Source organism: Myotis nattereri, assembly GCF_964212035.1.
Source record: "Myotis nattereri genome assembly, chromosome: 17".
Classification (NCBI taxonomy): domain Eukaryota; kingdom Metazoa; phylum Chordata; class Mammalia; order Chiroptera; family Vespertilionidae; genus Myotis; species Myotis nattereri.
In genome coordinates this window covers 48,418,448-48,444,711 of record NC_138092.1, presented here as the reverse complement: position 1 = coordinate 48,444,711, position 26,264 = coordinate 48,418,448, and the positions used below count along the sequence as shown (strand labels likewise).

General features: G+C 56.6%; 1 protein-coding gene across 1 annotated transcript in view; it reads left to right on the top strand.

Moving 5' to 3' along the window:
* The window catches only part of PAG1 (phosphoprotein membrane anchor with glycosphingolipid microdomains 1), a 97,516-nt gene that overhangs the window by 68,915 nt on the left and 2,337 nt on the right, over positions 1-26,264 (top strand). Inside the window, exons 2-6 of the mRNA XM_081110943.1 lie at positions 13,070-13,285; positions 13,991-14,042; positions 16,686-16,782; positions 19,449-20,029; positions 22,354-22,413. Coding sequence (XP_080967069.1) covers positions 13,164-13,285; positions 13,991-14,042; positions 16,686-16,782; positions 19,449-20,029; positions 22,354-22,413 — 912 coding nt within the window. The 5' untranslated portion in view covers positions 13,070-13,163. The remainder of the gene's footprint in view (positions 1-13,069; positions 13,286-13,990; positions 14,043-16,685; positions 16,783-19,448; positions 20,030-22,353; positions 22,414-26,264) is intronic.

The following is a 26,264-nucleotide window of genomic DNA, read 5'->3' as shown; positions in this document are numbered from 1 at the left end:
AGATCTCAAAGATCCCTAGACATTCTAGGATTTTTAATATTGTTTCTGCAAAGTATATTGCACATTTTATGTTGAGCACGTTTTAAACGCGGTTGGAAACCCTGTTCAAATGAAACCAATCCACACACTCAGTGAGCATAACCCCTGTCATCCCTCACACTTTCGGTGATTATTAACTGTAAGTACCAGTTCCGTGTCACACAAGTGAAGCGTTCACACGCGTTCTCACAGGCTGGCTGACTAATGGACCCCGATCGCTCACCTCCTCAGGCCTTAGAACTTTGTTTGGTGTAGACGATGCCACGTCTTGTCAGAGACTGGTGGGTGAGGATGGTGGTTGCCACAGTCCCACCTGCGCTGCCCCCACAACCATCACGCCGGGTGGCGATCACTTCTCGCTGCTTTCTGCTCTGGTTCTCTGCAGGTGGAGTAAGAAAATCAGAAGACAGATTGGGCAGGTCGTGTCTTTAGAGGAAAACGAGAAACGTGGTGTTTCTTCAGAAAGAGAAACTCTTTGCCTGTGGGTGGTGCCCAGCTGGGGGCGTGCAGTCCCCGCCAGGCCTGGTGGCGGAGCCTTGACCATGGCCGCGGTGGGCTCTGCCTTCCTGGCTTGTGGGCGAGGCCCTCACTGCGTGTGGAACCACATCTTTCTAACATGCTGTGTAGGGAGGACAGATGTAAGATCTAGAGTAGCAGGCATTTCCTGGGTTAGGCTGGGTCTCAGGCAGCCACTGCATCTCTCCCGCCTCGTGTTTCTCATTTGTAAAACACCAGTAAAAATTCAAAATGAAACAAAAAAAATAGGAGAACCCTGCCTTAAATTTTTCACGGGATTGTGTAGCTACTCAGAAAGTAAATGCTGTGAGCATGTTTGATAAACTCGGAAGTCTTACACAAAAATACGGTAATAGTAACAGCTGGTGTGAGCCGTGGGTGAGGGACATGGAGAAGGCTCCCCGGGGTGTGGACGAGCGGGTGGAAGGTCAGCGGATGTGGGTGACGAACCACAGAGAGGGTCCGTCCCAGGCGCTCAGACTGAGCCGGCGCGTCTGCCGTGGGTTTAGCACGCCGTGATCCGTGTCTCTCCCTCGTCTGCATCCACAGGGCTGAGTCAGACTGACATAGTGGACGCTTTTACGTCCGTATTCATCCGCATTTTGTGCTATTTTAGTTCTGCATAACTTTGAGCTTGGAAGTTCATAAAGCGATTAAATGGTGTTACGCTAGACAACTGAAACGGTTCTGTGATGATTTATAGTTGATGGGCTTTTGTAGAGACAAAGAGTGCAGATGGGCCCTCCTTTAAATCGGATCTCAGACCTCGCACTGACCATGGCGGCGTCCGGATCCCGCCGATGGCAGAGTGGAGTGTTGCTGGCTTCCAGCGCCGGTGTGGTGTTATGCTCCGTTTCCATATAGTCTCATGGGGATGGACTGTGAGTCAAGCCTTCACACTACGTGGACATAGGAGGAGGAGGTGTGGGAGGGAGAAACACACTGCCCTGAGCCCGGCCCTGGGCTGGGAATGCCCCTGGTCGGTGGGGGCAGGACCAGCGAGGGGGAGAGGTCCCTGAGAGGAGGAGGTGAGTGGGATGAGGCAGGACTGAGGGACACCTTGCAGGAAGCAGCCCCTGCTTTATCTGACCTCACTTCCTGTGTCCTTCCAGCCGTGGGAAACCATGAGAGGGTCGTAAGCAGAGGGCGGGGTGTGATCAGACTGTTTTGAGAAGACCCATCTGGCTGGGGCAGGAAGAGGGGATCGGCGGGCAGGAAGAGGGGATCGGCGGGCAGGAAGAGGGGATCGGCGGGCAGGAAGAGGGGATCGGCGGGCAGGAAGAGGGGATCGGCGGGCAGGAAGAGGGGATCGGCGGGCAGCGTGTGAATTGGGCTTCAAGACAGGAGATGCTGGGGATTGGACGAGGGGCTGCCTCGGGTGCAGAGGTAAGGACTACCTGACGGTGGGTTTGAAAGTGATCCACGAGGCTGGGGTGTCGGATTAGAGGGTGGGGAGCGGGGCTGAGAGGGAGACACATGGGAGGACCTGGGATGTGACCTCGTGCAGTTAGTAAAGGGGCCTCATCCACACAGAGCGGGGCCCTGGAGGAGGCCTCTGTGCAGGGACAAGGGCGTGTCCGCCCCATGCTCCCGGAGGCCAAGGCCTGGAGCGCCCTGGAGGAGGGGCAGGTGGCAGCTGGACATGCCCTCCAGCCTCAGAGCAGAGGCTAGGGCAGCAGATGCAAACGCGGTCAGGCCCCCAGGGCGTAAAGAAGACGCCAGCAAGAAAACGTGCTGCGATGTTAAGAAAAGGCCTAAACCGACCCTGAGAACAAAAATCCCGTTACCGCCTCAGGAAGAGGGGAGCCCTGGGTGTCTTCTCAGATGCGTGGTCCCCACCTCGGCCTGTCACCCATTCCTCACGTGGGGCATGATGACGGTTCATTGGGGCGCAGCTGGACAGTTTACACGTCGCCTAGGAAACGGGCTCTGCTGTTTCTTCTCTGTCCAGACAGACACACAGACACACACAAACCTTGTGGCCCTGAGAATAGAGCTCACGGGCCTGGGCAGGCCAAGGGGCAGAGGTTAAATGAAGCCCGTGGTTACATCTAGAGGCGGAATCCGTCCAGGTTCACATGTTTGGGGAGAAGGTGTCACAGCGGGCGCCCCTCCTGCGTCACACAGCCCCGGGTCTGTGCCCCGTTCGCGCTGAGCGTCCTGAGTGGGCTCGGGGGCCTCGCCCTGGTCACCACCACACACTTGCCCTTTGCCCCAACCTGAGAGTTTGAACAGCCTTGGATGGTCATTGCTGAGAAGTACTTGTTGGTTCTGAGTTGGTTTTGCCAACTGTGTGCATTACGTAGGTTTCTGGAAATTTCAACTAGACTTTTACTTGAAATTGAATACACTTTAAACAAATTTGAATTGATCCTCTTTTAAAATAGCATTTTTCATAAAACACTTCTATTATTTCACAATACTACTCTTTTATAAATACAGATTTATATGTACTGGGTTTGCTTAAAGCAAGATCTGCCGTCTCGCAGAACACCGTATGTCATGGGCCCCCGCCCAGCATCTGAAGCCGATTCTGATGCTGAGAGGGGTGGCATCTCACCATTCACAGTCGGCACAGCTCTAGGAGCTAACGAGAAGTAACCAGGTATTCGCTGTGCATGTGAATGCTTCAGCTGCACTGAGTTTTTAAAAGGTCCAGACTCTTCTTTAAGCTTGAGTCAAGTAAGTTTTTATTCAAACAGCAAGGGCCCTGGTGGTGCGGCTCAATGGTTGAGCATCGACCTATGCACCAGGAGGTCATGGTTCGATTCCGGTCAAGGGCACATGCCCCGGGTGCGGGCTCCATCTCCAGTAGGGGGTGTGCAGGAGGCAGCCTATCTATGATTTTCTCTCCACATCATTGATATTTCTATTTCTCCCTCTCCCTTCCTCTCTCTAAAATCAATTTTTTTAAAAAAACACACATATTTACAATAGCAAGGAAAGCAAAGAAGGCACTAATTATGTGTTGGGTGCCTTTTCTGGGCCAAGCACTAAACTATGTGTGTCTCACATGACACGAAGGCAGCGGATTTTGACGGTGATATCAGCTATCCTTTCACACACTGGATGGGTCCCTGGAATACTGGGGTCACGGACACTCAGACAGGCACACACCAGGAGGCCGGCGGAGTGTGGTGGCAGCATGGCTGGAAGTGCTGGAAACAGGTCGTGTCCAACTGTCGATCCCGTCTGTCAGTCCGTCAGATTTGTCCCCAAGACATCACAGCTGCCTGCGCAGCCAGCACTGTTGGTACCGGGTGATGACAATGCCAGGGTCAGATTACTGACCAAGCGCCCAGGCTGCACTCAGTCCTCCAGCGCTGAGCGGCTGCTCTGTGCAGTACAACACCTGTCCCAGGCAGACGTGCATGGAGTGACGGGTGCGGGACACCCCCAACCTTTTCCACGTGAACCGAGGACCCTCTGCTGACAAACCTGGTGCTAACACCCACCACCAACACCCCCAATAAAGTGACCTACAGAAACCTCAGCAGAAGGTGGGAAGTGCAGAGTCAGACAGTGATCTCTAGCTGCTTCCTGCTGGAGCCCAGAGGAACAGCCAGGTTTGCAAGATTTGCAAATGGAGAAGCTTCTGGCAGAAGCCGAGAGCCAGCCAGAGGTCAGCGCTTTCTCCCCAAAGCGGCTGGCTCTGTGGGTCTAATTAAAATCCTAACCCATGCACATAGGTTAAAATTACAATGTGAATACTCATTTATTATCAATTAACATGATAGTTTCAACCTTAAATAATGCAAGACTATACGCCCTGGCCAGTGTGGCTCAGTTGGTTGTGCGTTGTCCCAGGAACAAAAAGGTTGCTGGTTCAATTCCTGGTCATGGCACATGCCTGGGGTTATGGGCTCAATCTTCTATAGGGTGAGTGCAGGAAGCAGCTAAAAGCTGTTTCTCTCTCCCTCTCCTTTCCTCTCTCTCTAAAAATCAATTTAAAATTTTTAAAAAAGAATACAACACTGTATTCGTAACTACTCTTGGTAGGACTGCAAAAATAATGCATTCATTCTCTCGGTTATATTTTAGAAGTTACGTTCTAGACGGCTTCGTGCCACCATAAACCCCGAAGACCACTAACTAAGACGCTGTCGTGTAGGGAGAACAGGAAAGGAAGAGGGGGTCCTGGGATCGAGGCTGGGTGGGGGATGGACAGAAGGGCTTTCGAGGAGACTGGACACGCTCAGGGTGGTGTGGCCATGGACAGAAAGGCTTTCGAGGAGACTGGACACGCTCAGGGTGGTGTGGCCATGGACAGGAGGGCTTTCAAGGAGACTGGACACGCTCAGGGTGGTGTGGCTGTGGCCAGGAGGGCTTGGGCGTGGTTGGTCAGTGAAAGCTTCTCTGGGAACATGATGTCTGAACAGGACAGAAAAAATGAAAGAGGAACCCGCTGTGTGAGAAGCTGGAGATGCACAGCGTGAAAGACGCAGGGTGAGGACACACTGGATATGCTCAGGAGCTAGAGAGAAGACACCCGTGGGTTTGAGAGGTCATTGCCAAGGAGACTGCGGAACCAGCAGAGGCTGGGGGGTGGGGCCCGCCTGGCCCACGGCAGTCCTTCAATGAATGTTTGTTGCCCTAGCTCAGTGGTCGGCAAACTGTGGCTCGAGAGCCACATGCAGCTCTTTGGCCCCTTGAGTGTGGCTCTTCCACAAAATACCGACTTCTGCGCATGGGCCACGAAGTTTCAATCGCACTGTACATGCGCGCCCGCACATGGTATTTTGTGGAAGAGCCGCACTCAAGGGGCCAAAGCCCACAACCCGGGCATGTACCCTGACCAGGAATCAAACTGTGACCTCCTGGTTCATGGGCTGACACTCAACCACGGAGCCACACCAGCCAAGCAGGTTGGTTTGGTTTTAATCATCTCAGCCCTTGCGCCCACCTCACGTCCTCTGGATTCTTCTTTCATTGTTCCCTGAGCAGTCAGAACGTCTGCTCCCAAAGGTCAACTGAGTGGGAAATCTTTTATTTCCCTGCCTTTCTTCCTTTCTCCCTTTCTCATCCTTTGCTTTTTTAAAAAACATACCTTCCTCTAAAGCCTAATCTGCACATGGAGAACTTTTTAAGTCTGTGAAGGACCAGCCCACGGGAATGAGCCGTGAAGGTCCAGGTAGGCGTACTGAGAAGTTAAAACCTGATTCTAAGAAACACCCAGGTTGTCATGATGAAGACTTTTAGGAAAGATTCTTCAAAACGTACGAAATCAAACACTTGTACTTAGGGCTGGTGCAGAGAGAGGAAGAAAGGATGTAGACTACAGTAATTGCTATAATTGAAGGATAATTACAGCTTTGAGCTTCCAGCCCCGCGTATGAGCAGGAAGGAGAGAAGAAAATATGACTTTTGTATGTACAGTTTAGTGGCTATTTTTTTAAAAAGCAAACTAATTTGTCAGGATTTAAAAACCTCCTGCCAACCACTAAAATCTCTGAGCTTATCACTCGGACACACAGCTATATGTACTACACAACAGAACAATGCCACTAACAGTTTTACCAAAAAAATGCCAGTGAACAGGTCATGACCGTTTTTTATATTAGTATTTCATAACAGCCACCTTCCTACGACCTTAATTAGTCAGTGGGTTCAGCTGCTGCTTAATGCAGCGTCTCACCTTGGCTCAGCTGGCTAGTTGTGGTCCTGATAACACCAAGGTTGTGTGTTCTATCCCCGGTCAGGGCACATACAAGAATCAACCAATGAGCGTATAAATGGGTGGAACGGCAAATTTATGTTTCTCTCTATCTCATCAATAAATTTGTAAAAAAATATTTAAAAAAATAGCCCCTCACTCATGACAACAGGACCATGTCAGCCACATGCAGAGGGACCAGTGTCCCCATTGGCTGTGGGAGAAGGGCACCCATCAGTGCATCTGAGAGCCACCCCAGTCTCCAATGGGGGGAAGGTGCCAGATGACAGCTCTGTGAGAAATAGGAAAGATTGGGACTTGACCTTTCACCCTACACCTGCCCTTTCGAATGACCGCAGTGGTAGGGTGCAGTCTTCGGGAGCATTAGCTAGACCAGCCGTGGGGGGGATCCTGCACAGAAGGACATGCCAGGGCTGACTCCAGGGAGATAGCAGAGGCCTGGTGCTGTGTCCGTTCCGGAGCGTGGTCGGCCTTCAGACACACGTGGCTTATGGTTGAGTCATTAACCTGACGGGCTCATCTCATGTTCTCCGTGTCTCCCTTACCTTTAAAGTATTAACTAAACTTGTATTTTGAGAGTCAGCTTGGGAATCTCTTCATCATTCTTCCCACAAAAACAAGTATCCGCTCAATAAAATGTCCCACTCATGTGGGTGCTGGGACTCTGAGGGGATGTGGGGGGACACATCCCGGCCCGGAGGGCCCTCCATTTAAGGGCCAGGAGCCCATCGCAGCCTCTGAGACGGGTTAGACCTGCTTAGGCAGCTCGGAGCCCCTTACCCGATCCTCAGAATCAACCCTCCCTTTTCCTCCCCCCCTGCCCTCCCCCCTTGAGATTTACCACTAAAATAAAGTAAGAAACTCGGGATTGTTTTTAGGTCAGGACAGGAGGAAGCCCCCCGGGGAGTCTTTCCTTGCCCATCCAAGTTGCTGACCTGATAGCTTTTCTGAGGCAGAACACCGTGGCGGCAATAAACGATGGCGTCTGGGATGCCAGCTCTCAGCCACACAGGCCCCTTCCCCGACCCAGGCCAGGGTCCGTTTCCTGTGTGGATCGAAGGTGGGGTCTGTGCAGCATCAGGGGACACTGACAGGGCCACAGGATTTATGTCCTGCTCCCAGGACAGAGGCCGGCTCCCCCTGCCTCCAGCCGCTGCCGCAGGCCCGTCCAGGGGGCGGGGAGCCTGCAGGGTCCTGCCTCTGTTTCCCTGGAGCTGCTGCAGAAAGAAGCCTCAGGGCCTGGCTCCCAGGGGTGTTGTAAGTGATGCAAGAGGCTCTGAAGGAGCAGCTCTGACCTTGGCTCCTGACCTCCCTCTCCTCAGGTAGTCCCCCCAACCCCCCCCCCCCCCCCGGCCACACACACACACACACACTCAGGGAAGGAGGGGGTTGGGAGAACATTTCAACGACCTCATTTGGCAGGAAATCTTGTGCCTTAGCTGAGGGGGCGGGGGGGGGGGGCAGGAGGGACAGTAGACATTTGCTTGGCTGATCCCCATGTTGACAACAGCCCTAACCACCAAGTTCGGTGTAGCAGGCTTGCCTTAATCAGAAGAGAAATCTGCCTGAATGTAAATGCTTTAGCTGAACCCCTTGGGGTGGGGGGGGTGCCAGTGCTGTTGGGAGGCAGTGGAGCCGTGGCCTGGGGGTGGCCGGGGGCCTCCAGGACAGAGCCCAGCAGCGCCTCGCTCCTTGCCACACTAAACGCGTTTGGTGACTGTGGCTCCGTGTCATCTTACCGCGTGGGCCCATACCCGGAGGGGACCAGGAAGGAGGCGTGCCCGTGGGCTGGGCCCATCCGCCAGGCCACAGTGGAGGCGGTCTCTATCTGCTTAATTACAGGCCCCCCAGGTCTGCTGTGCCAGGGGAGTGAGTCACGGCTGCCCAAACCTGCTTCAAAGGAGCCGAGTGGCTCGGCTCCCACCACCCCGCTCTGCCAAATTGTCACTCCCAGAATTCCTGGGAGCAGAGCACCTGCCCGCCAGAGCGTTTGGCTAAAAAGCAGATCGCTGCCGTGGTCTGCACCTCTCATTAATTCTGTCTGGTGTCTGCTTTCCTTCCTGTCGAAGTGATTTTGGAGGCTGATAGCCAGGTTGATGGAGACAATTACAATGACAAGCGTACAGCACAGGCAGCGAGAACAAGCGAGGATCGGGTCTCCCTGAGGAGCCTGCGGGTCGGGGCCGAGGATGGCGTTATACCGCCACCTCGTGGTTACAATGAATCTGCTTGTAAAGTAAAAGGCCAGTTTTTCTACAGATTGAATCACATATTGATTAAAATCAGGAAATGAATGGATACGAAAGAATAAGAAAATACAGACCAAAATAATTTCGTCCAAAATATTTTTTAGTCCAAAATAATTATCCAGGCCAATTTTTGAAAGGATCCCCCACAGAAGTCCTACAACTTCATGCACTGACCTTTCTCAGGGTCAAATATGAGTTCCCACCATAACCTGAAATTACATAAAACGGGGGTGGGGGTGGGGGTGGGGGTGAGCTGCCTCCTTTACAGCAACGTCACGTTAGTGTGAAATGATAGTCTCGGTCGTGACTGTCCAGCGATGAGCCGACGGGCGCCTGTTCTAGAACAAGGAGAGCTGTGCACAGCTAGGAAGACTGGACCTGCTGTTTCCCGACACTCCCCCCTCAGTGCCAGCTGGTGGGCGTCGGACAGCTGCGAGTGCAGGTACGGCGCGGGGCCCCTCTGCTCAGTGTCGGATAATCGGCGACTGTTCACACACGTGGTCTGACCGCGAGGTGTGTGTTATACTTTGAGGAGATGATAGTCTAATTGAATGCGACTGGATTGAGGCAGGTAAGAACAGGACTGAAGTATCACCATGAACATACCAGGAGGGCGAGCCCCAAGTCTTCGCACATTTCTGCGGGGATGGACTCGTTCTGGGGACTCGGAAAGTACTTCCCTTGATAGAGGAATCGGCAGGAAGCAGTGCGGTCCTGGGGCAGTCAGGGTATCACGGACTGGGAGCCGTGGAGTGTCTTTCCCATGAGGCTCCTGGCCGATAAGGGCACCGTGTGTGGCCTGTGGCAGGCCCTTCCTATCAGGGCAACTGACCTCCCAGACACCGCGCCTCCTGCTTCCTTATGTTTCCCTCCATCGCTGAGCCTGGGAAAGCCTTCGGCGTGGGAAGGGCAGTGTTCCCACCACCGCTCAGATTAAACCAAAAGCTGGACCCTGAGCACTGTGTTTAGCTCATGGAACCCTCCCCCGACCCACCCCACCCCCCGCACGGGGCCCAGCCGTGGAGGAAAGGCCAGAGCCTCCTAGGACAGCCCTGGACCACTCACAGGAGGCCTCCGTCTCCTCACCAAGAAGGAAGAACAAGGAAGTCACATGTGCATCTACACACCTGGGGGTCAGTGCACCTACACACCTGGGGGTCAGTGCACCTACACACCTGGGGGTCAGTGCACCTACACACCTGGGGGTCAGTGCATCTACACCCCTGGGGGTCAGTGCACCTACACACCTGGGGGTCAGTGCATCTACACACCTGGGGGTCAGTGCACCTGCACACCTGGGGGTCAGTGCACCTATACACCTGGGGGTCAGTGCACCTACACACCTGGGGGTCAGTGCACCTATACACCTGGGGGTCAGTGCACCTACACACCTGGGGGTCAGTGCATCTACACACCTGGGGGTCAGTGCACCTACACACCTGGGGGTCAGTGCACCTACACACCTGGGGGTCAGTGCACCTACACACCTGGGGGTCAGTGCATCTACACACCTGGGGGTCAGTGCACCTGCACACCTGGGGGTCAGTGCATCTACACACCTGGGGGTCAGTGCACCTACACACCTGGGGGTCAGTGCATCTACACACCTGGGGGTCAGTGCATCTACACACCTGGGGGTCAGTGCACCTGCACCCCTGGGGGTCAGTGCATCTACACACCTGGGGGTCAGTGCACCTACACACCTGGGGGTCAGTGCACCTACACACCTGGGGTCAGTGCACCTGCACCCCTGGGGGTCAGTGCATCTACACACCTGGGGTCAGTGCATCTACACACCTGGGGGTCAGTGCACCTACACACCTGGGGTCAGTGCACCTATACACCTGGGGGTCAGTGCACCTACACACCTGGGGGTCAGTGCACCTATACACCTGGGGGTCAGTGCACCTATACACCTGGGGGTCAGTGCACCTATACACCTGGGAGTCAGTGCATCTATACACCTGGGGGTCAGTGCATCTACACACCTGGGGGTCAGTGCACCTACACACCTGGGGGTCAGTGCACCTACACACCTGGGGGTCAGTGCACCTATACACCTGGGGGTCAGTGCATCTACACACCTGGGGGTCAGTGCACCTACACACCTGGGGGTCAGTGCACCTACACACCTGGGGGTCAGTGCACCTACACACCTGGGGTCAGTGCACCCTCACACCTGGGGGTCAGTGCACCTACACACCTGGGGGAGGGCAAATCTGTCTCAGTTGTCGGTTAGCCACCACCGTTTAAGTCGGTGATGATCAGAGAAATTTGATTCCCGGGAGGCATGCTGTGAGGTCAGAGCCGCCTGTGTGAGGCCCCTCCCAGGGCAGCTCCTCTGCCCCTCTCCTACCCCCCTGACTGTGTTGCTCCTGGTCTGTCCAGCTGCACTGGAGGCTCCTGGGGGCTGGAGGCACGTTGGCCTTGGAGATCACAATGTGTCTGACCAGGAAGCATGTATCAGACGACGCCCATTCTCTTCACTGTGAGATTGTTGTCCGCAATGAGAACCTTTGGGGGAAAAGTGTTTCTTTTAGTAGCTTCTCGGCCAATTCTAGTTGAAGGGGAGTTAGCCAGGAGTTCAGACACATTTTTTCTGAGTTACACCCTTTATGCAGAAGCCCGTTCTAATAGCTTTGATCCTCTTTCTCCCTACACTGTTCTGATGGGCTGGCACCTCACACATGTCATTGTACTCTGTCAGCTCCCCTGGGGAGAGAGAGCGCAAAGAAAAGAGAATCGTACAGAGATGAGAGGGCGCTGAAGGCCCACAGCTGTCACGGGACCCAGGTCTGGCAACTGTTTCCTCAGACCTGCACTTCCTTAGCAGACACCAGTGAACACTGCCGTGCGATGGAGGAGGGATGGAGGAAGCAAGCACACGCCTGCATACAGGTCACCTGTGCGTGCTTTCACCACGCATAGAACTATCCCACATGGATCCCTAGGCTGCCGCGACATGTGCGTGCTTGGGTGTGTCTAATAGCTCACTGTGGTACCAATGTGTAGTCTGAGTTTAAAGTGACTGGTTCATTGTTTCAGCAAATCCTAAGAGAAGGGGCAGGGATGTCCATTCGTTAGAGCTGCCTTGGGGCAGATGAGCCGGGCGCTGTGGCCACCGTGACCTGACCATGACCATGTGTGGATTGTTTACAAACCACCTGGGATGAGGGAAGCCCCTCCTACTCAGGAAGGGGTGCGCGTATGCACTGGGAGCGTGGGAAGTGTTCCTGTTGACTCCAGGACTGAGGAGCACGGCCACCTTGTCTTCTAGAATCATCTGTGTACATTGCAGGCACAATGCGGTTTTTTTTTTCTTTTTCTCCAGCTTTTTGTTATTATTCCTCAACCTTATATATTCAAGTTTATGGGGAATAGTTCACCTGGAGAAGATTTGGTCCTGTTGAGCCGCCTTTGCGGAAACGGCTTTAATTCCCCGTTTCTCTGTGCGCTCCTGTGGCCATAGGCCGCCGAGTGCTGGCTGGCGGGGTTGCCAGTGATGGCGAGATACGGTGACAGCTCCTCCAGGCAAAGAGAACGGAAACAGCCAGTCTTTTTCAAGAAAATACGTTTTTTCTCCCTGGGGGATCAGGCCTAAGCTGGCAGTCAGACATCCCTCTGGCAGCCGGGCAGCCCTCAGGGGATGTCCACTTGCCAGCGGGGAGCAGACCTAAGCTGCAGTCGGACATCCTTAGTGCTGCTGAGGAGGCAGGAGAGGCTCCCACCACCGCTGTTCTGGCAGCCATCAGCTGGCTTGTGGCTGAGCAGAGCTCTCCCTGTGGGAGCGCACTGACCACCAGGGGGCAGCTCCTGCATTGAGCTAGCAGAGTGGTGCCTGCAGAGTGTGCGGGGCTAGCGGAGCAGGACATACAGAGCGGTGTGTGCGGGGCTAGCTGAGCGGTGCGTGCAGAGTCGTGGCAGTGATTCACAAAGAAAGCATTTCGCAGAGGCCTGGCCCAGGCCCGCGCTAAGGTGTCCCAGCACCGCCCTGTGCTGCGCCGTCCTTGTCCATGGTCTTGTCTTCCGCTGGGGCTGGTTCTCAGCACAGACCCCGTCGCCTGGAGCTGTGCGTAGGGGAGTTTGGAGAAGCGCAGGGAACACTGGCCCTGAACATAGGCGGCCACCTACTCGGATAGACAGCTGTTTTCGAGGTGAATGAGAGACATCCTACGGCCCTGACTGCACTGACCTCTAACCTCTGGAAGAAAAGCAGGGGAGGGGAGCTGGGGAGACGGTGGGGAAGGTGCAGGCTTCACGTTGGGGACCACCATGGAATGAGTGCTGTGCCCGGGGAGGCAGAGACTCCAGCACACGTGTGCTTGCTGTGGGCCTGGGTCCTGCTGCACACAACGGCACCGAGGAATCTACCCGCTAACGTGCTGGCGCCATCAGACACCCCGCCGCACACGGGCCCAGCCTTCGTGTGCAGGGGAGGAGACACAGGCCTGGACGGCCAGGGGACGGAGGGCCCGCACGCAGGCACTCACCTCCCTGCCCCGACCCTGACCCTGACCCTGCCCAGCCGTCCTCGGGGGGAACTAGTTAGCAGGTGCTGGCGCCTTGTCACCTGAGACATTGTTTCAAACAGGTTGGTCTCTGCGGCGGACGCAGCCCTCGGCCCGATGCCACCAGGTCTGGAGGACTGACCGACGCGCCAGCCGGCGCCCCCTCCGGCTCCCGCCATGGGGCCCTCCGGGAGCCTGCTGGGCGGACACCTGCAGATTGCCCTGTGGGGAAGCTTGGCAGCTGCCGCCACGCTCTTCCTCATCACCTTCCTCATCTTCCTGTGCTCCAGCTGTGACAGGTGAGAGCCCGCGCCCTTCCAGTAGCCTCAGAAGAGACTCAGCACGCGTCATTGAAGAGTCTGGACATGGCTTCCTCCCCTGATGGCTCTTTCAGGAGAAGCAGAGCTGGACTCTCCGGACCCAGGAGCCCCTCCTGCCTGCCCAGTGGGACCCAGGCCTGCGGGGCTGGGACCCTGTGACCAGGACCAAGTGGGCCTTTGCTCCCAGGCCTGGGCAGCCGCCTCTGTCGTTGTCGAGTCTCCCACTAGGGGGCGCTGTTGCCTTGTGCATCCGTGGGAACGCGCTCTAGAACTGATGGCTTCCTAGCCTGTGCGAGTAAAAACAACTTCTATTTTTACTCTGCGGACTTTTCCACAGCCTGGAAGGAAGTGCACATGACTCATCCTGAGAGCATGCGCCCTTCCTGACGTGCCAGAATTTGTCTTGTCTGATTATTTTCTGAGGCCCCTGCAGTGTGACTGCAAAGCCTCCAGCTGGGAGAACAGGAGACATGCCTGGGTGCTCTTTTTTTAAGGCATCGCTCGCCCAGCGTTCCCCCTGGTGGGGACCCTGCTGTGACTCGCCTTGGCCCCTCCCACCCGCGCCTGTCCGGCTTTGCTTCCCTGGCAGTTAACCTTGGTCTGACATTAGGATGGGAAGGGGGTGTGTGTTTGATTTTAGATGGCGAGTGTGATATCACAGGAACATCTTATTTTTCATTTCAGAGAAAAGAAGCCGAGACAATACAGCGGAGACCATGAGAACCTGATGAACGTGGTGAGCCCCAGTGCATGTGTGTGTGTGTGCACATGTGCATCCATGTGTCTACATGTGTGTGCACTTGCATCCTCATGTGTTTGTGTGTGTCTGCGTGTGTGCATGTGTGCCTCCATGCATGTGTGTCTACATGTGCATGTTTTCAAACACCAGCCACTCATCTAAGCGTGTTCCCACAAGCTGACAATTTCCTTCCGGAAAGAACAGCCTGAGCTCCCAGCTGCCTGGGTGGGTCCTTCCTGCAGGTGCAGGCTCACCACGGCCGGAGGCCTGTGCACGCAGCAGGCTGCTGGGGGCTCTGACAACGGGTGCAATTGTGCAGGGCCTGGGAGTGAGATCCTGAGGGAGCCAGGGACTACGGCAGGGATGTATCTTTGTTGCGTCCGCCCCGCTCTAGCTCCCGTGGTCCTTCGCTAGGGCTGTCATAACGAAGGACCACAAACGGAGCGGCTTAAGTAGCAAGTCTGTTGCCTTGGAGCTCTGGAGCCAGAATCCCAGGAGGTGTCAGCGGGTTGGTTCTGAGGGGATGTCACTGGTGCCTTGCTGGCGTCCTTGGCATTTGCAGTGCCTCCCTCATCACGTGGTGCCCCCCCCCCCCGCCCGCCCTGTGGGCCTGTCTGTCCAAGTTCCCCCTTTGCAAGGACTCCAGTGAGACCTCCTCTTAACTGGTTTCATCTGCAATGACCCTGCTCCCAAATAGGGTCACTCCCAATGTAGCGGGGCTGGGCCTCCACAGGGACTTGGGGAGGATACAGTTCACCCCCTAACAGCTGGCCACCAAGCTCACTAGGGCCTGGGAGCCCCAGCACTGCAGGTGTGGCCGGGACTCGCTGTCTGCGGGCGTGGATGGGCCTCGCCGTCCGAGGGCGTGGCAGGACCACCTGGGAGGAGCCGCCTGAGTGGCCTGAGCAGCCTGGTCCTTGTGGTGAGAGAGAAGGGTTCCGCGCTCAGGTGCATGCCCTTGACCCACTGAGTCATTCCAGCAGTGGGGGCCGCCCACCCTCGTGTTTGCAAAGGCCCTGCCTGAGCCCCACACGGTGCCCACACAGAGCCTGCTCCGGGTCCCGGCGTGGTCTCCCGGTCCGGCGTGGTCTCCCAGTCCCGGCGTGGTCTCCCGGTCCCGGCGTGGTCTCCCCGTCCCGGTGTGGTCACCCGGTCCCGACGTGGTCTCCCCATCCCGGCGTGGTCTCACCGCAGGCAGCACGTGTGGAGTCAGCCTGTCTGGGGGGAGGGTGTAAAGCCTGCAGGCAGCAGGCAGGCTCCACGCTCACCGAGGCGTCTCCAGGCTCGGCCGCCCTGCCCCGCAAACGCCCAGGCAGACACGGAGCTGCTGGGACCCGCTCCTCCGGGAGCCCCGGGGGTCCCTGCCCTTCTGCTCCGCCACACCCACTGCCATCCTGGGGTTCACAGCACCACCCCTCGGCCTTTGTCCCACCTGTCTCCGCCTCTGGTTGTCCGGCTCCCGTGGCCTTTCTCCTGGCGGCTAAGGGTAGAGGTGGTGGCAGAGCCCAGGTGTGGTCGTTCCGCTGGATGGATTGTTACGGGAGGCCTCCTCCCTCACACCTGACACCCGCCCAGGCAGCGTCCCTCCTGCGATGTTGGCATCTGTTCGAGGTCCTGGCCGCCTCCCACAGTGGCCCATCCCCTGGGCACCTCCCCTGAGTGGAACAGCTGAGTCCCACGAGCTTGGGGACCTTGATGCAGCGTGAGCCACCTGCACTCCACTGTTGTGTGGCTCCCAGTCCAGAGTCACATGTTTGAGGCCCGCGGGCCAGGCTCCCAGCGCTCTTCGCACCAGCGTTCTCCAGGGGGAACCGGAGCAGGTCCAGGGCAGCCTCCTGGCCCCCATAGGCCACGTGTTCTGTCACAAGTCGGGGCAGACCTGGGAGCCGTGGCTCAGGCGCCACGTGAGGCCAGCTGGGAACTTGTAGAAATGCATCAGCTACCATATGACCACCCATAGCCATTGCTCGGCCTGGCCATCGTCTACGCACCTACGCAGTCGAGCCCAGCAGAAAGCCTTCGCTCCCCACGTCGTCCCCCCTCCCAGGGCCGAGGGTCGGAGAGGCTGCAGACCTGCCTGTTCGCCGCTGGCTGTTTGAGCTGGAAGTGGACCCGGCTGGATATGCGCAGTCTTGGGGGTTGAGGACGTTAGCGGTCATTGCCAGGCAGACTGGGGTCCCTTCCCTTGGGTGACAGCAGTGGGTGGCCTTTCCCCTGCTTTGCCTGGCGTGGCTCACCTTTCAGAATAGTGTTCATAGCACCTGGGCCAGGGCCGAGGCTGTGCTGACTCCACCGTGACGAGCAGCAGGGGCTTCTGGTCCCCGCCTCCCCTGCCGCGAGGGGCTGACCCCTCACCGCCCACGGGGCCATCTGCAGACCGCAGGTGGGAGGTGCCCGTGCCCTGGCGATGCCGGGGCGGCCCCGTCCAGCGGAATTTCCCACCAGGACGTGGGAAAGGACCCTCGCCACACGAGGCACAGAGCACGGGACGTGTGCCGAGTTCATGGGCAACTGGCGTCTATTTAATTTCCCTTCATCTAAACCGAAGCAGTGGGTGTGGGCTTTGTGGATGTTCCCGTTTTCAGAAAGAGGCTCGGACTCCCCTGGGCGGGCGGGCTGACCGCGTGCTCTCTCTTGCAGCCCTCGGACAAGGAGGCGTTCAGCCACTCGGTGACCAGCCTGGCCACGGACGCGGCCCTCAGCAGCGACCGGAACGGCGCCCTCACCAACGGGGACAGTAAGTCCGCGCCACACGGGACTCCTCCCCAGACCCAGGGCTCCGAAGGCGTAGCCACAGGCTAGGAAGTAGCAACGTGCTCGCTGTTTGCACCAGTTTCAGCAAAAGTCGTCTCAGGGATGGAAAGCTCGGGTGCTGATGGCTAGGGCGGCCCTGCTGACTCACTCGTCCTGAAGCCGCTGGCAGGTGGCCGTTACCGACAGGCCCTCCTGCCCCGTGAGAGCAGCACTAACGTGAGCAGCGTCACTGCCCGCAGCACGCAGGGAGGGCGGCCGGCCGCTGCCGCAGTTTCCACCAGCTTAGGTCCGCAGCGCAGGTGAAGGGACTTCAGCCCCAACATCAGCGTGGACCCGAGCGCCTCCTCCCGGCCTCGCCCTCGCCCACGTCTCTGTTCCCACTGTCCGCCCGCCTGTCTCAATGGGCACCTGGGAACGCACCTGCCCACCTACCCCAGGCTGCTCTGTCCCGCTCAGCTCAGCTGGTACTTCCACTGTCTCTAGCCCAGTGATGGCGAACCTTTTGAGCTCGCGTGTCAGCATTTTGAAAAACCCTAACGTAACTCTGGTGCCCTGTCACATGTAGAAAATTTTTGATATTTGCAACCATAGTAAAACAAAGACTTATATTTTTGATATTTATTTTATATATTCAAATGCCATTTAACAAAGAAAAATCAACCAAAAAAACGAGTTCGCGTGTCACGTCTGACACGTGTGTGTCATAGGTTCGCCATCACTGGCCTAGACCCACCCTGCCCGTACCTCACTCCCTCACAGCCCCACCCTCCCCCTTACCCCCACCTCTCTCCTTCACAGCCCTTACCCCATCATCTCTCTCTTAGCCCCTCCCCCATCATCTCTCTCACAGCCCCTCCCCCATCACCTCTCTCACAGCCCCTCCCCCATCACCTCTCTCACAGTCCCTCCCCCATCACCTCTCTCCCTCACAGCCCCTCCCCATCACCTCTCTCACAGCCCCTCCCCCATCACCTCTCTCACAGCCCCTCCCCATCACCTCTCTCACAGCCCCTCCCCCATCACCTCTCTCACAGCCCCTCCCTCCCCCTTACCCCCACCTCTCTCCTTCACAGCCCTTACCCCATCATCTCTCTCTTAGCCCCTCCCCCATCACCTCTCTCACAGCCCCTCCCCATCACCTCTCTCACAGCCCCTCCCCCATCACCTCTCTCACAGTCCCTCCCCCATCACCTCTCTCCCTCACAGCCCCTCCCCATCACCTCTCTCACAGCCCCTCCCTCCACCCTGCCCCCACCTCTCTCTCTCTCACAGCCCCTCCCCCATCACCTCTCACTCAGGGGCTGCAGGAACTGGGACTAGGACCCTTTGAGACCATGGTTCTCCCTGCACAGGTTGGGCATTTACCTGAGGTCTCAGTCAGTGCACCGAGGGGCTGTGTTTAAACTCAGCATCTGAGTCTCGGGCACATCCTTGGGACCACCTGTCCCACCCCTGCCTCTCACGGCAGGAGGCCCTGCATATGTGTGTGTGTGTGTGTGTGTGTGTGTGTGTGTGTCTTGCACCCTGGGGGCAGAGCGCCCAGCTCAGAGGTTGGCGGCCAATGTGCTGGCTCCCTGGCACTCCGGACTCCCTGGGTGCTCAGGACTGACCAGGTCCACACCCCAGTGCCCACCCGTCCCCGTGGCACAGACGCCTGCCCCGGACGGCAGAAGTCCCCTGTGATGGCAGAGCCTTCAGAACGGGTAGGGAGTTTGAGGGTGGGGTCCGTGCTCACTTTCCCGGATGCTTTCTAACCCCCAAGAGAGACGGGTGTTTTTTTCAGGGTGAGCTGAGCGCTGAATTCGTTCCTCCTCTCACTTAGTGTTTCAGGCGACAGCCCAGCGAGGTGCCTGCCGCGGCCGACACGCCCTGGGCCCAGCGGGAGCATCCCAGCCCAGGCAGTAAAGATAAACAGGCTGAAACTGCACGTCGTAAACACAATGCCCCTGTGTGAAGACTGCATAGCACACAAAGCACATGTCAGGGACATGTCAGATAGAGTCGCACACGATAAACACGTGTGAGTGGGGGTATCGTGCATAGTTCAGCATGCATTTCCACGTGCACGCCCTCACACCTTCATGCCCGTGTACCAAGTATGTGCCTGGAGATGCGGCATCTGGGACCTTCCAGCCGCGCCTGTGGCCCTCCCCTTCGAGGGCTCCCATTCAGGTTTTCCGGGTGGAGGTGGAAATGGGGCGAGGGAAGGAGACCTGGTATGCAGGCCTCTCTGGCACTGCTGCAGGGCACATTTTTGCCCCATGATTCCCATCACGTCTGCCAAATCAAAGTGACCTTTGGAAGGTCCAATAAGGGGCGCCAGGAGGGCCGGGGAGCGTGGGCACCAGACATGCCCGCCGTGGGGCGCCCCGCCTTTCACAGTGTGGCCCTGACCATCACTGTCACACTCTGGGCACAGGGACCTCTGCCCACCAGGTCCCAGCAGGGTGACAGCAGGTAGTGAAAGTCCCCGAGAGCCAAGTATGTAGCCAAGACACTAAATGTTGTTGGGAAGACGTGATTGGACTGAGAAAGTCGCTAACAAGCGGGCCACCTGTGCCTTGCAGCCGAGTCGCACACAAGTAAGCACAGCAGCACTTCCCTGGGATAATAATTCGGGTGTCTTTCTCCCCTTTCCGTCCGCTCCAGTCGCCTCGGAAGGCAGTGCCGGGACCTGCGCGCAGCATTATGAGGAGGTGCTGGCCGCGGCCTCCGACCTGCCGGACGCCCAGGATGGCTCAGGGAAGCCTAAGGGCCACCAGAGCCGGGAGCTGCCCCAGATCCCCCCGGACAGTGCCGTGGACACGCTGGCCAGCGCCGGGAGCGTGGACGGGGACCAGGGGGCAGCGGCGGAAGGGCCCTACGAGGTGCTCAAGGACAGCTCGTCCCAGGAGAACATGGTGGAGGACTGTCTGTATGAGACGGTGAAGGAGATCAAGGAGGCGGCCGCACCCCCGGGCAAAGGCCCGAGCGGCCGGTCCAGGGCGGCCCCTGCTCCCAAGGAGCCGCCGGCGCCCCAGACCCCCGGCAGAGCCGACTTCGCGGAGTACGCCTCGGTGGACAGGAACAAAAAGTGTCGGCAGAGCATGAACGTAGACAGTGTGCTGGGCCCTGCCCGGGACGCAGAGGAGGAGGCCCCGCCGCCGGTGCCCGTGAAACTTCTGGATGAGAACGAGAACCTGCAGGCGCAGGACAGGAGCGCCTCCGAGGGGACCCGCGAGACCAGCAAGGTGAGCGCCTGTGGCCGCAGGAGTCGGGGCCTGGGCTCCTCCTGGCTGTGTTCGGGGAGATACACACACACACACACACACATACACACACGCACGCGCGCGCACGCGCACACACACACATACACGCACACGCACATGCACACATACACACGCACCCATACACACATGCACACATACACACACACACGCACACACCTGCACGCGCGTGCAGGGCAGGGAGGGACGAGCGCTGTTTTGGTGGAAGCTGTGTCGGACCTTTTCCCTCCAAGTAGTGGAACACCGAACACACAAGCTTATCAAATCGCTCTCTCGTGGCACCGTACCTGGATGTTTTCCCGATTTTGCATCATGTAGAATCGGGGCCAAGTGCTGCTTTCTTCCTTTTGAAACCGGGAAATAAGGAGCGAGACACGACTCTTGGCCGCGCAGTTCGTGCCCTCTGCCTGCTCCCTCTGCCTGCTGTCTCCTCCAGCGGCCAGGTGACCTTGTCCTCTCCGGTCCCAGTCCTCAAAGCAAGGAGCAGGCACGGGAGATGACTCATGGCGCCACTGGTTGTGTCCAACTAACTATACTGGTTTTTTAAAGCAATAAAGAAGAGTACAGTACTGTTTTTTAAAAAAATCTATTTTTATTGATTTCCGAGAGGAAGGGAGAGGGGGAGAGCGATAGAAGCATTAGTGATGAGAGAGAATCATTGATCGGCTGCCTTCTGCAGGCCCCCCACTGGGGATGGAGACCGCAACCCCGGCATGTGTCCTGACGGGAATCAAACCCCCGTCTGCATGCCAATGCGCTATCCCTGAGCCAAACCGGCCAGGGCTGAACTTTATACTTTTAGTGAGAGATTGTGTTTTGTGACAATTTCTAGACAACAGCTCGTCCCTCCCATTTAGATATTCAGCAAAGCTCTAAGTGCCGCGACCCCCAAGCTCTCCCTGTGCTTCTGTGACCTGGTGTGTGAGCGATGGTCCCGAGACGTTCTCCTGCTCCTGGGGGTTTCACTAGGTCTTCTTTAGGCAGCTGACATCTAGTTACTATGTTCTACACAGAAAAAAGCAAGTTTGCTTCTTAGGTTCTGGTAGGAAGGCCACATAGGGGTCAGTCTGACAGTAGTAGCCTTTAGACCAGCGGTTCTCAACCTTCTGGCCCTTTAAATACAGTTCCTCATGTTGTGACCCAACCATAAAATTATGTTCGTTGCTACTTCATAACTGTAATGTTGCTACTGTTATGAATCATCATGTAAATATCTGATATGCAGGATGGTCTTAGGCGTCCCCGGTGAAAGGGTCGTTCAACCCCCAAAGGGGTCACGACCCACAGGCTGAGAACCACTGCTTTAGACCCATCTGGAGTTCATGGTCAGAGGTGAACTCTGGCACTAAGTCGGTCCTCATAGTGTTTCCACTTTTCAGATTTTCCACGAAATCAGCTGCCCAGAGCCCCTACAAAGGTGATCGTAGTCGTGAAATACAAACACAGTCTAATGTTTGCCCTTTGCATAACCAAAGAGGATGACATGAATGTAAAGTGTTTGTCCGTGAGGGTGGGTTCCCAGGCACCAGGGCGGGGCTGAGGCCTGGGAGTCTGAGCCAGGGGAGCAGAAAGGAAGGTCCCGGCGAGGCAGACACCGGGAGGGGCCCGGGCAGCGGCCAGCGCAGACGGGGTTGCCAGGAGTCGGGATGGTGGAGCGGCTGTGGGCTGTGGTTCAGGTACGAGGAGGTCGGCCTGTGGGGACCAGACATGAGCGGTGGGGCCGGTGGAGGAGGGCGGTGGGGGAGGTCGGGGAACTGAGGGCTGGGTTTGAAAGGACGCGTGTTTGTTGAAATTGTTGAACTCGGGGAGAATGTGGGGAGACAGGAGAGGTGTGGGAGAAGCGAGGCAGGAGCCTGCCGCCAGCGCGAGCTGCCTCTCCGTTCGCTCTGATAAGGTTCCCGGTGGCTCGGGAATCTTTCTGACGACTCGTGCACACTGTCCGAACACAAGGTCCGGGCATGCCATAAAGAAGCCGTGTTTTTTATGATCGATTCTTCATTGATGATCAATCCGTCACTGACAGGAATGAAACAGTAGTCTGTTTGTCTTCTTTGTGCCGACCGGTTCAAATACAGAAGTGGGAGAGATGTCTGTACTGCTCCTGGCTCTCCAGAAACAGCACAGAGGAAGCTTCTTGTGTGCGTCCCTCTGGGGCTTTACACAGTGTCATTGCAGAACGGCCTTGATTTCCTAACCGTCGTCTGAGAGCATGCTTACCGAAGATGCCACACACGGGCGGCAGCCGGCATCGACCTCACCCCCCCCCCTCGTTTCTGTTTTCCTCACAGAGGTTCAGTGCGCTGTCGTACAAGTCCCGCGAGGAAGACCCGACTCTCACAGACGAAGAGGTGAGTTTTGCGGCTTTCTAAAAGGAGTTTGTTGGTTTTTAGAGAGAAGAAGGGAGAGGGAGAGAGAAGGAAAAAAACACTGATTTGAGTGCATCGATCAGCTGCCTCCTGCACGCCCCCTACTGGGGATCGAGCCCACAGCCCGGGCATGTGCCGTGACCTGGATCAGCCCTCTTGGTGATGGGATGACGCCCAACCATTGAGCCACACGGGCCAGGGGAGGGTCATAGCTTTGTAATCACCAGGAATCCCCTGTGGTGAGACCAGAGTCCCTCCTGGTGCCCCGCGTCACTGACCCTCCGTGTGAGTGGCTGAGCCTCTCTGACGTGCGGCGGGAGCTGGGTCCGGGTGCCGGCTCGGCAGTGGCTCAGATGGAGGGACTGGCAGGTGGGTGGGCAGGTCCGCTGAGTAAAGGAGACCGAGTGGGAAAGGAGGGTCAGGAAAGCCCGGGGCAGGGGGGCGGAGGGAAGAGGAATAAGAGAGGGACTTAGGAATGAGAGTTTAGTCGGCATTCTGACATCCGCGCAAGGGGAAGGCCATCGTGGGTTGGAAAAAACAGGAAATTGGAACGGCTGGGGGTGTGGAGGGGGTTGACCAGCAGGGAGCCTGAGGCGGCCGTCTCTGCGAGGGGGCTGCAGGCAGAGGGCGTGAGTTCCTGCCAGGCCGCGCCAGCCGTACAGCCAACAAGGCCGCTTGCAGGTTCTCCCAGCTCCGGGCCGAGGAGGCGCTAGTTAAAGGTCCGGGGAGCGTGAGAGGTGAAGGCCAGCCGTGCGTTGTCCTACCTGTCTCGCCTGGCTCAGAGAGCTGGGCGCCCTCAGCGGCCAGGCTGCAGGTGGCGGCCCTCGGGCCCGGCAGGGAGTCCCGTCCGCGTGCAGAGGTGGTGGCGGGCGCAGGCAGCGCCTCCTTGGGGGTCTGCGTGAGGATGGAGTAGCAGCCACTGCGGCCGGGGACAGGAGCAGAGGCTCGCCGAGGGTGATGCCGCCCACCCTCCAGGGTCCTCCCCGAGAGGCACCTGCCATCTGGCCACCTGGTTGCGTAAGCCACACCTGGGGGTCATCCTTGACACCTTTTCCTCACCGTCCTCAGATGCAGCCAATAGCCAAGTCCCTCAAGTCCACCTCCAAACGGTTTCTTCCGTGTCCTGTCTCCATCCCACAGCCCCTCCTGCCTGGGCGGGCGGGCCCTGGCCTTCCTCCAGCGTCTCCCACACTGTGCCAGAGCCACCCCTTTGGGACAAGAGAATAGAATGTATAGGGTGTCCCAAAATTCACGCAAGAAGTAATTTTGATAGAAAACACAGGTTTATAATTAAAAATTGTAAATTTTTTATTGACTCATAAAGTATACAGTATAGGGTTATGTATGGAATAGCACATCTCGTAAATGGCCTCCACGGCTTTGCTGGCACATACGCAAAGCCGTGGTCTTCATTGGTCTTCATTGTCCCTGCTCCTGGGCCATAATTGGTACTTGGTAATGCTTATCAAATTGAAGGGATTGAAATCAAAGGGCAACAGATATTAGAATCTGATTCAATAAACCAAGTAAAATTAGGCTTTTATTTTTTGTTGTTGTTGATGCTCACGCAAAATTCAAATCTTGAGTGAATTTTGGGACACCCTATATAAGAGACCTGGAAGCGAATCCTATTAAAATAAACCAAGACCATGTGAAACTTTAAATTACTTATGAGAACATAATCTACAGACTGAGTAATAAAAATGAAAGATTTTAAAGCGAAAAAAAATCAAAGCTAAGGCCTTGAAGAGAAACCTGTATACAAAATGGAACTATAGTCACAGAAGACAGATACTCAAGAGGAATATGAGGAGACGTGAGAAACTTCTATCAGGAAGTGCACTGTGACGCTGTGCATGTGATGCTCGTGTCCAGGGATGAAATCAGTGGAGGAGCCTGTAGTTTGTTAGAAGAGGGTTTCTACCCAGGGAAGGAACTGGAGGTGAGGGGCCGGCTGTCACCTTTGCGGCACAGGCGCCGCTGTGTCTGTCCCCCTGTGTGACCCCGAAGATGAAGGTGAACGTGGCTGGCCCCCGCATTACTGGCACCCACAACTTACCCCCTTGTAACCTGTCCACATTCCGGCTGGGACTACTTTCTGGATAAAAGGTTCCATGTGTCTGCAGTCACTGTGAAAAGCAGACGATTTATTCATTCTTCCCAAATTCAAAGGAATTGTGTCTTCATTTTGAGAGTCATTTTTCCATTGGAACCTCTAAGGTGAGAACGTTCGGTGAACAGTCGTCAGAATAGTCAGACCACCCACGGTTGCTCCTGTGCCTGAACCTTCGGGTCGTCCAGGCCTGTGGGACTGTCCTCATGCAAATGACCAGTGGCCGTCCCGGAGGCCCACGGCCAGCGGAGCTCCCTCTCCCACCCCCACTCCCCCACCCCCGCAGGGGTCCTGTGGAGACGGCAGAGCCCTCCACATGCGCAGGCCAAGCGTCTATCAGGAATCAGGACGCATGTTCATTATTCCTGGGTGTTTGGATAAATCAGTCACGGGGCCAAGGAAGGAAACGTTTACTTATTTCCAACCACAATTTCTAACAGTAAAATAACAGCCCAGACCGTCTCCTAATCTGTACACCTGCTCTCCCGTCACCAAGGCAAACGAAGTCGCTCTCACTGTTGGAGCCTCTGTGGGTACGTTAGGGACGCTGAGTAGCTTGGAAGACAGCCCGATCCTCGCACAGGAAAGTCTTCCCATCTCTGATTACCTCCAACTCCGCTTCTCAGTTAGCTGGGTGGAAATGAGAATGCACTTCCCACCGAAGTTTCTGTGAGTGTTCGCTGAACCAGCAGCATGTGGTGAAACCAAAAGGAATGGGCCAGACTCTTACAAACGCGTGTGTGCGCCGACCAGCAGAGCTCAGGACCCGACTCCGGCCACGCTGTGCGGGACAGGCGGTCCAGGCCCACTTCCTGGATCTCACACTCTGGGCAACAGGCCGGCCAGCCCCAGGTTTCTGCCTCAGTGGTTCTGAGGGCAGAAGTTGCCTTTCTTGTAAATTTCTGGATCCTGCTGGTTCAGTGCCCACAGTGTGAGAATCTCATCTCATACATGCTTCCTGCCGAGTTTGTAAAGCAATGGAGCCCCTTGTCAGCCGAGAGAGGCTTCCGATGTAGAGACTGCGTCCCCCTGGGGCCTTGGGCTGCCGCGCCCCCTCCTGCCCGCCGCAGGCTGAAAGAGCCGGGTCTTCGTGGGCTTGTGCCGACACGGCCAGTCTGCCTGAAGATAGCCTGTGTAATTGTTCTCTAGCAACGCATTCCAGGCACTGAAGAACCCACTTCTGGGCATTTATCTGAAGGAAGTGAAGTCATTGTCTCAGGAGGCACCTATACCCCACGCAACGCAGCGCTGGTCACACAGCCGAGACCTGGGAGCAACTCAGTGTCGATCTATGGACGAATGGACAAGAAAATGTGATCTCACATACATGTCAGGTGTCTGTGCGGAATATCCAAGTGGACAGACACAGTGGATACTATTCAGCCGTAAAAGAAGGAAGTCCTGCCAGTTGTGACCTTGAGGCCATCTGCCAACTGAAGTTACCAGCCAGGGAAAGACAAGCAGTTTATGTTCCCAAATGAATGTGGCCTCTGAAAAAACTGACCTCATAGAGATGGAGCAGACTGGTGATGGCCAGGGGCTGGAGAGATGGGGGATGGGGAGATGTCGGTCAAACGGTACACACTTCCGATTACAAGATGAACAGGTGCTGGGGGGGTCGCGCCCAGCATGAGACTAGAGGTAGTGCTACGGTTGTGCTCTGTGCTCAGAATTGTTCAGAGAATCGAGCTTAAGTGTTGCCACCACACCCCAAAACTGG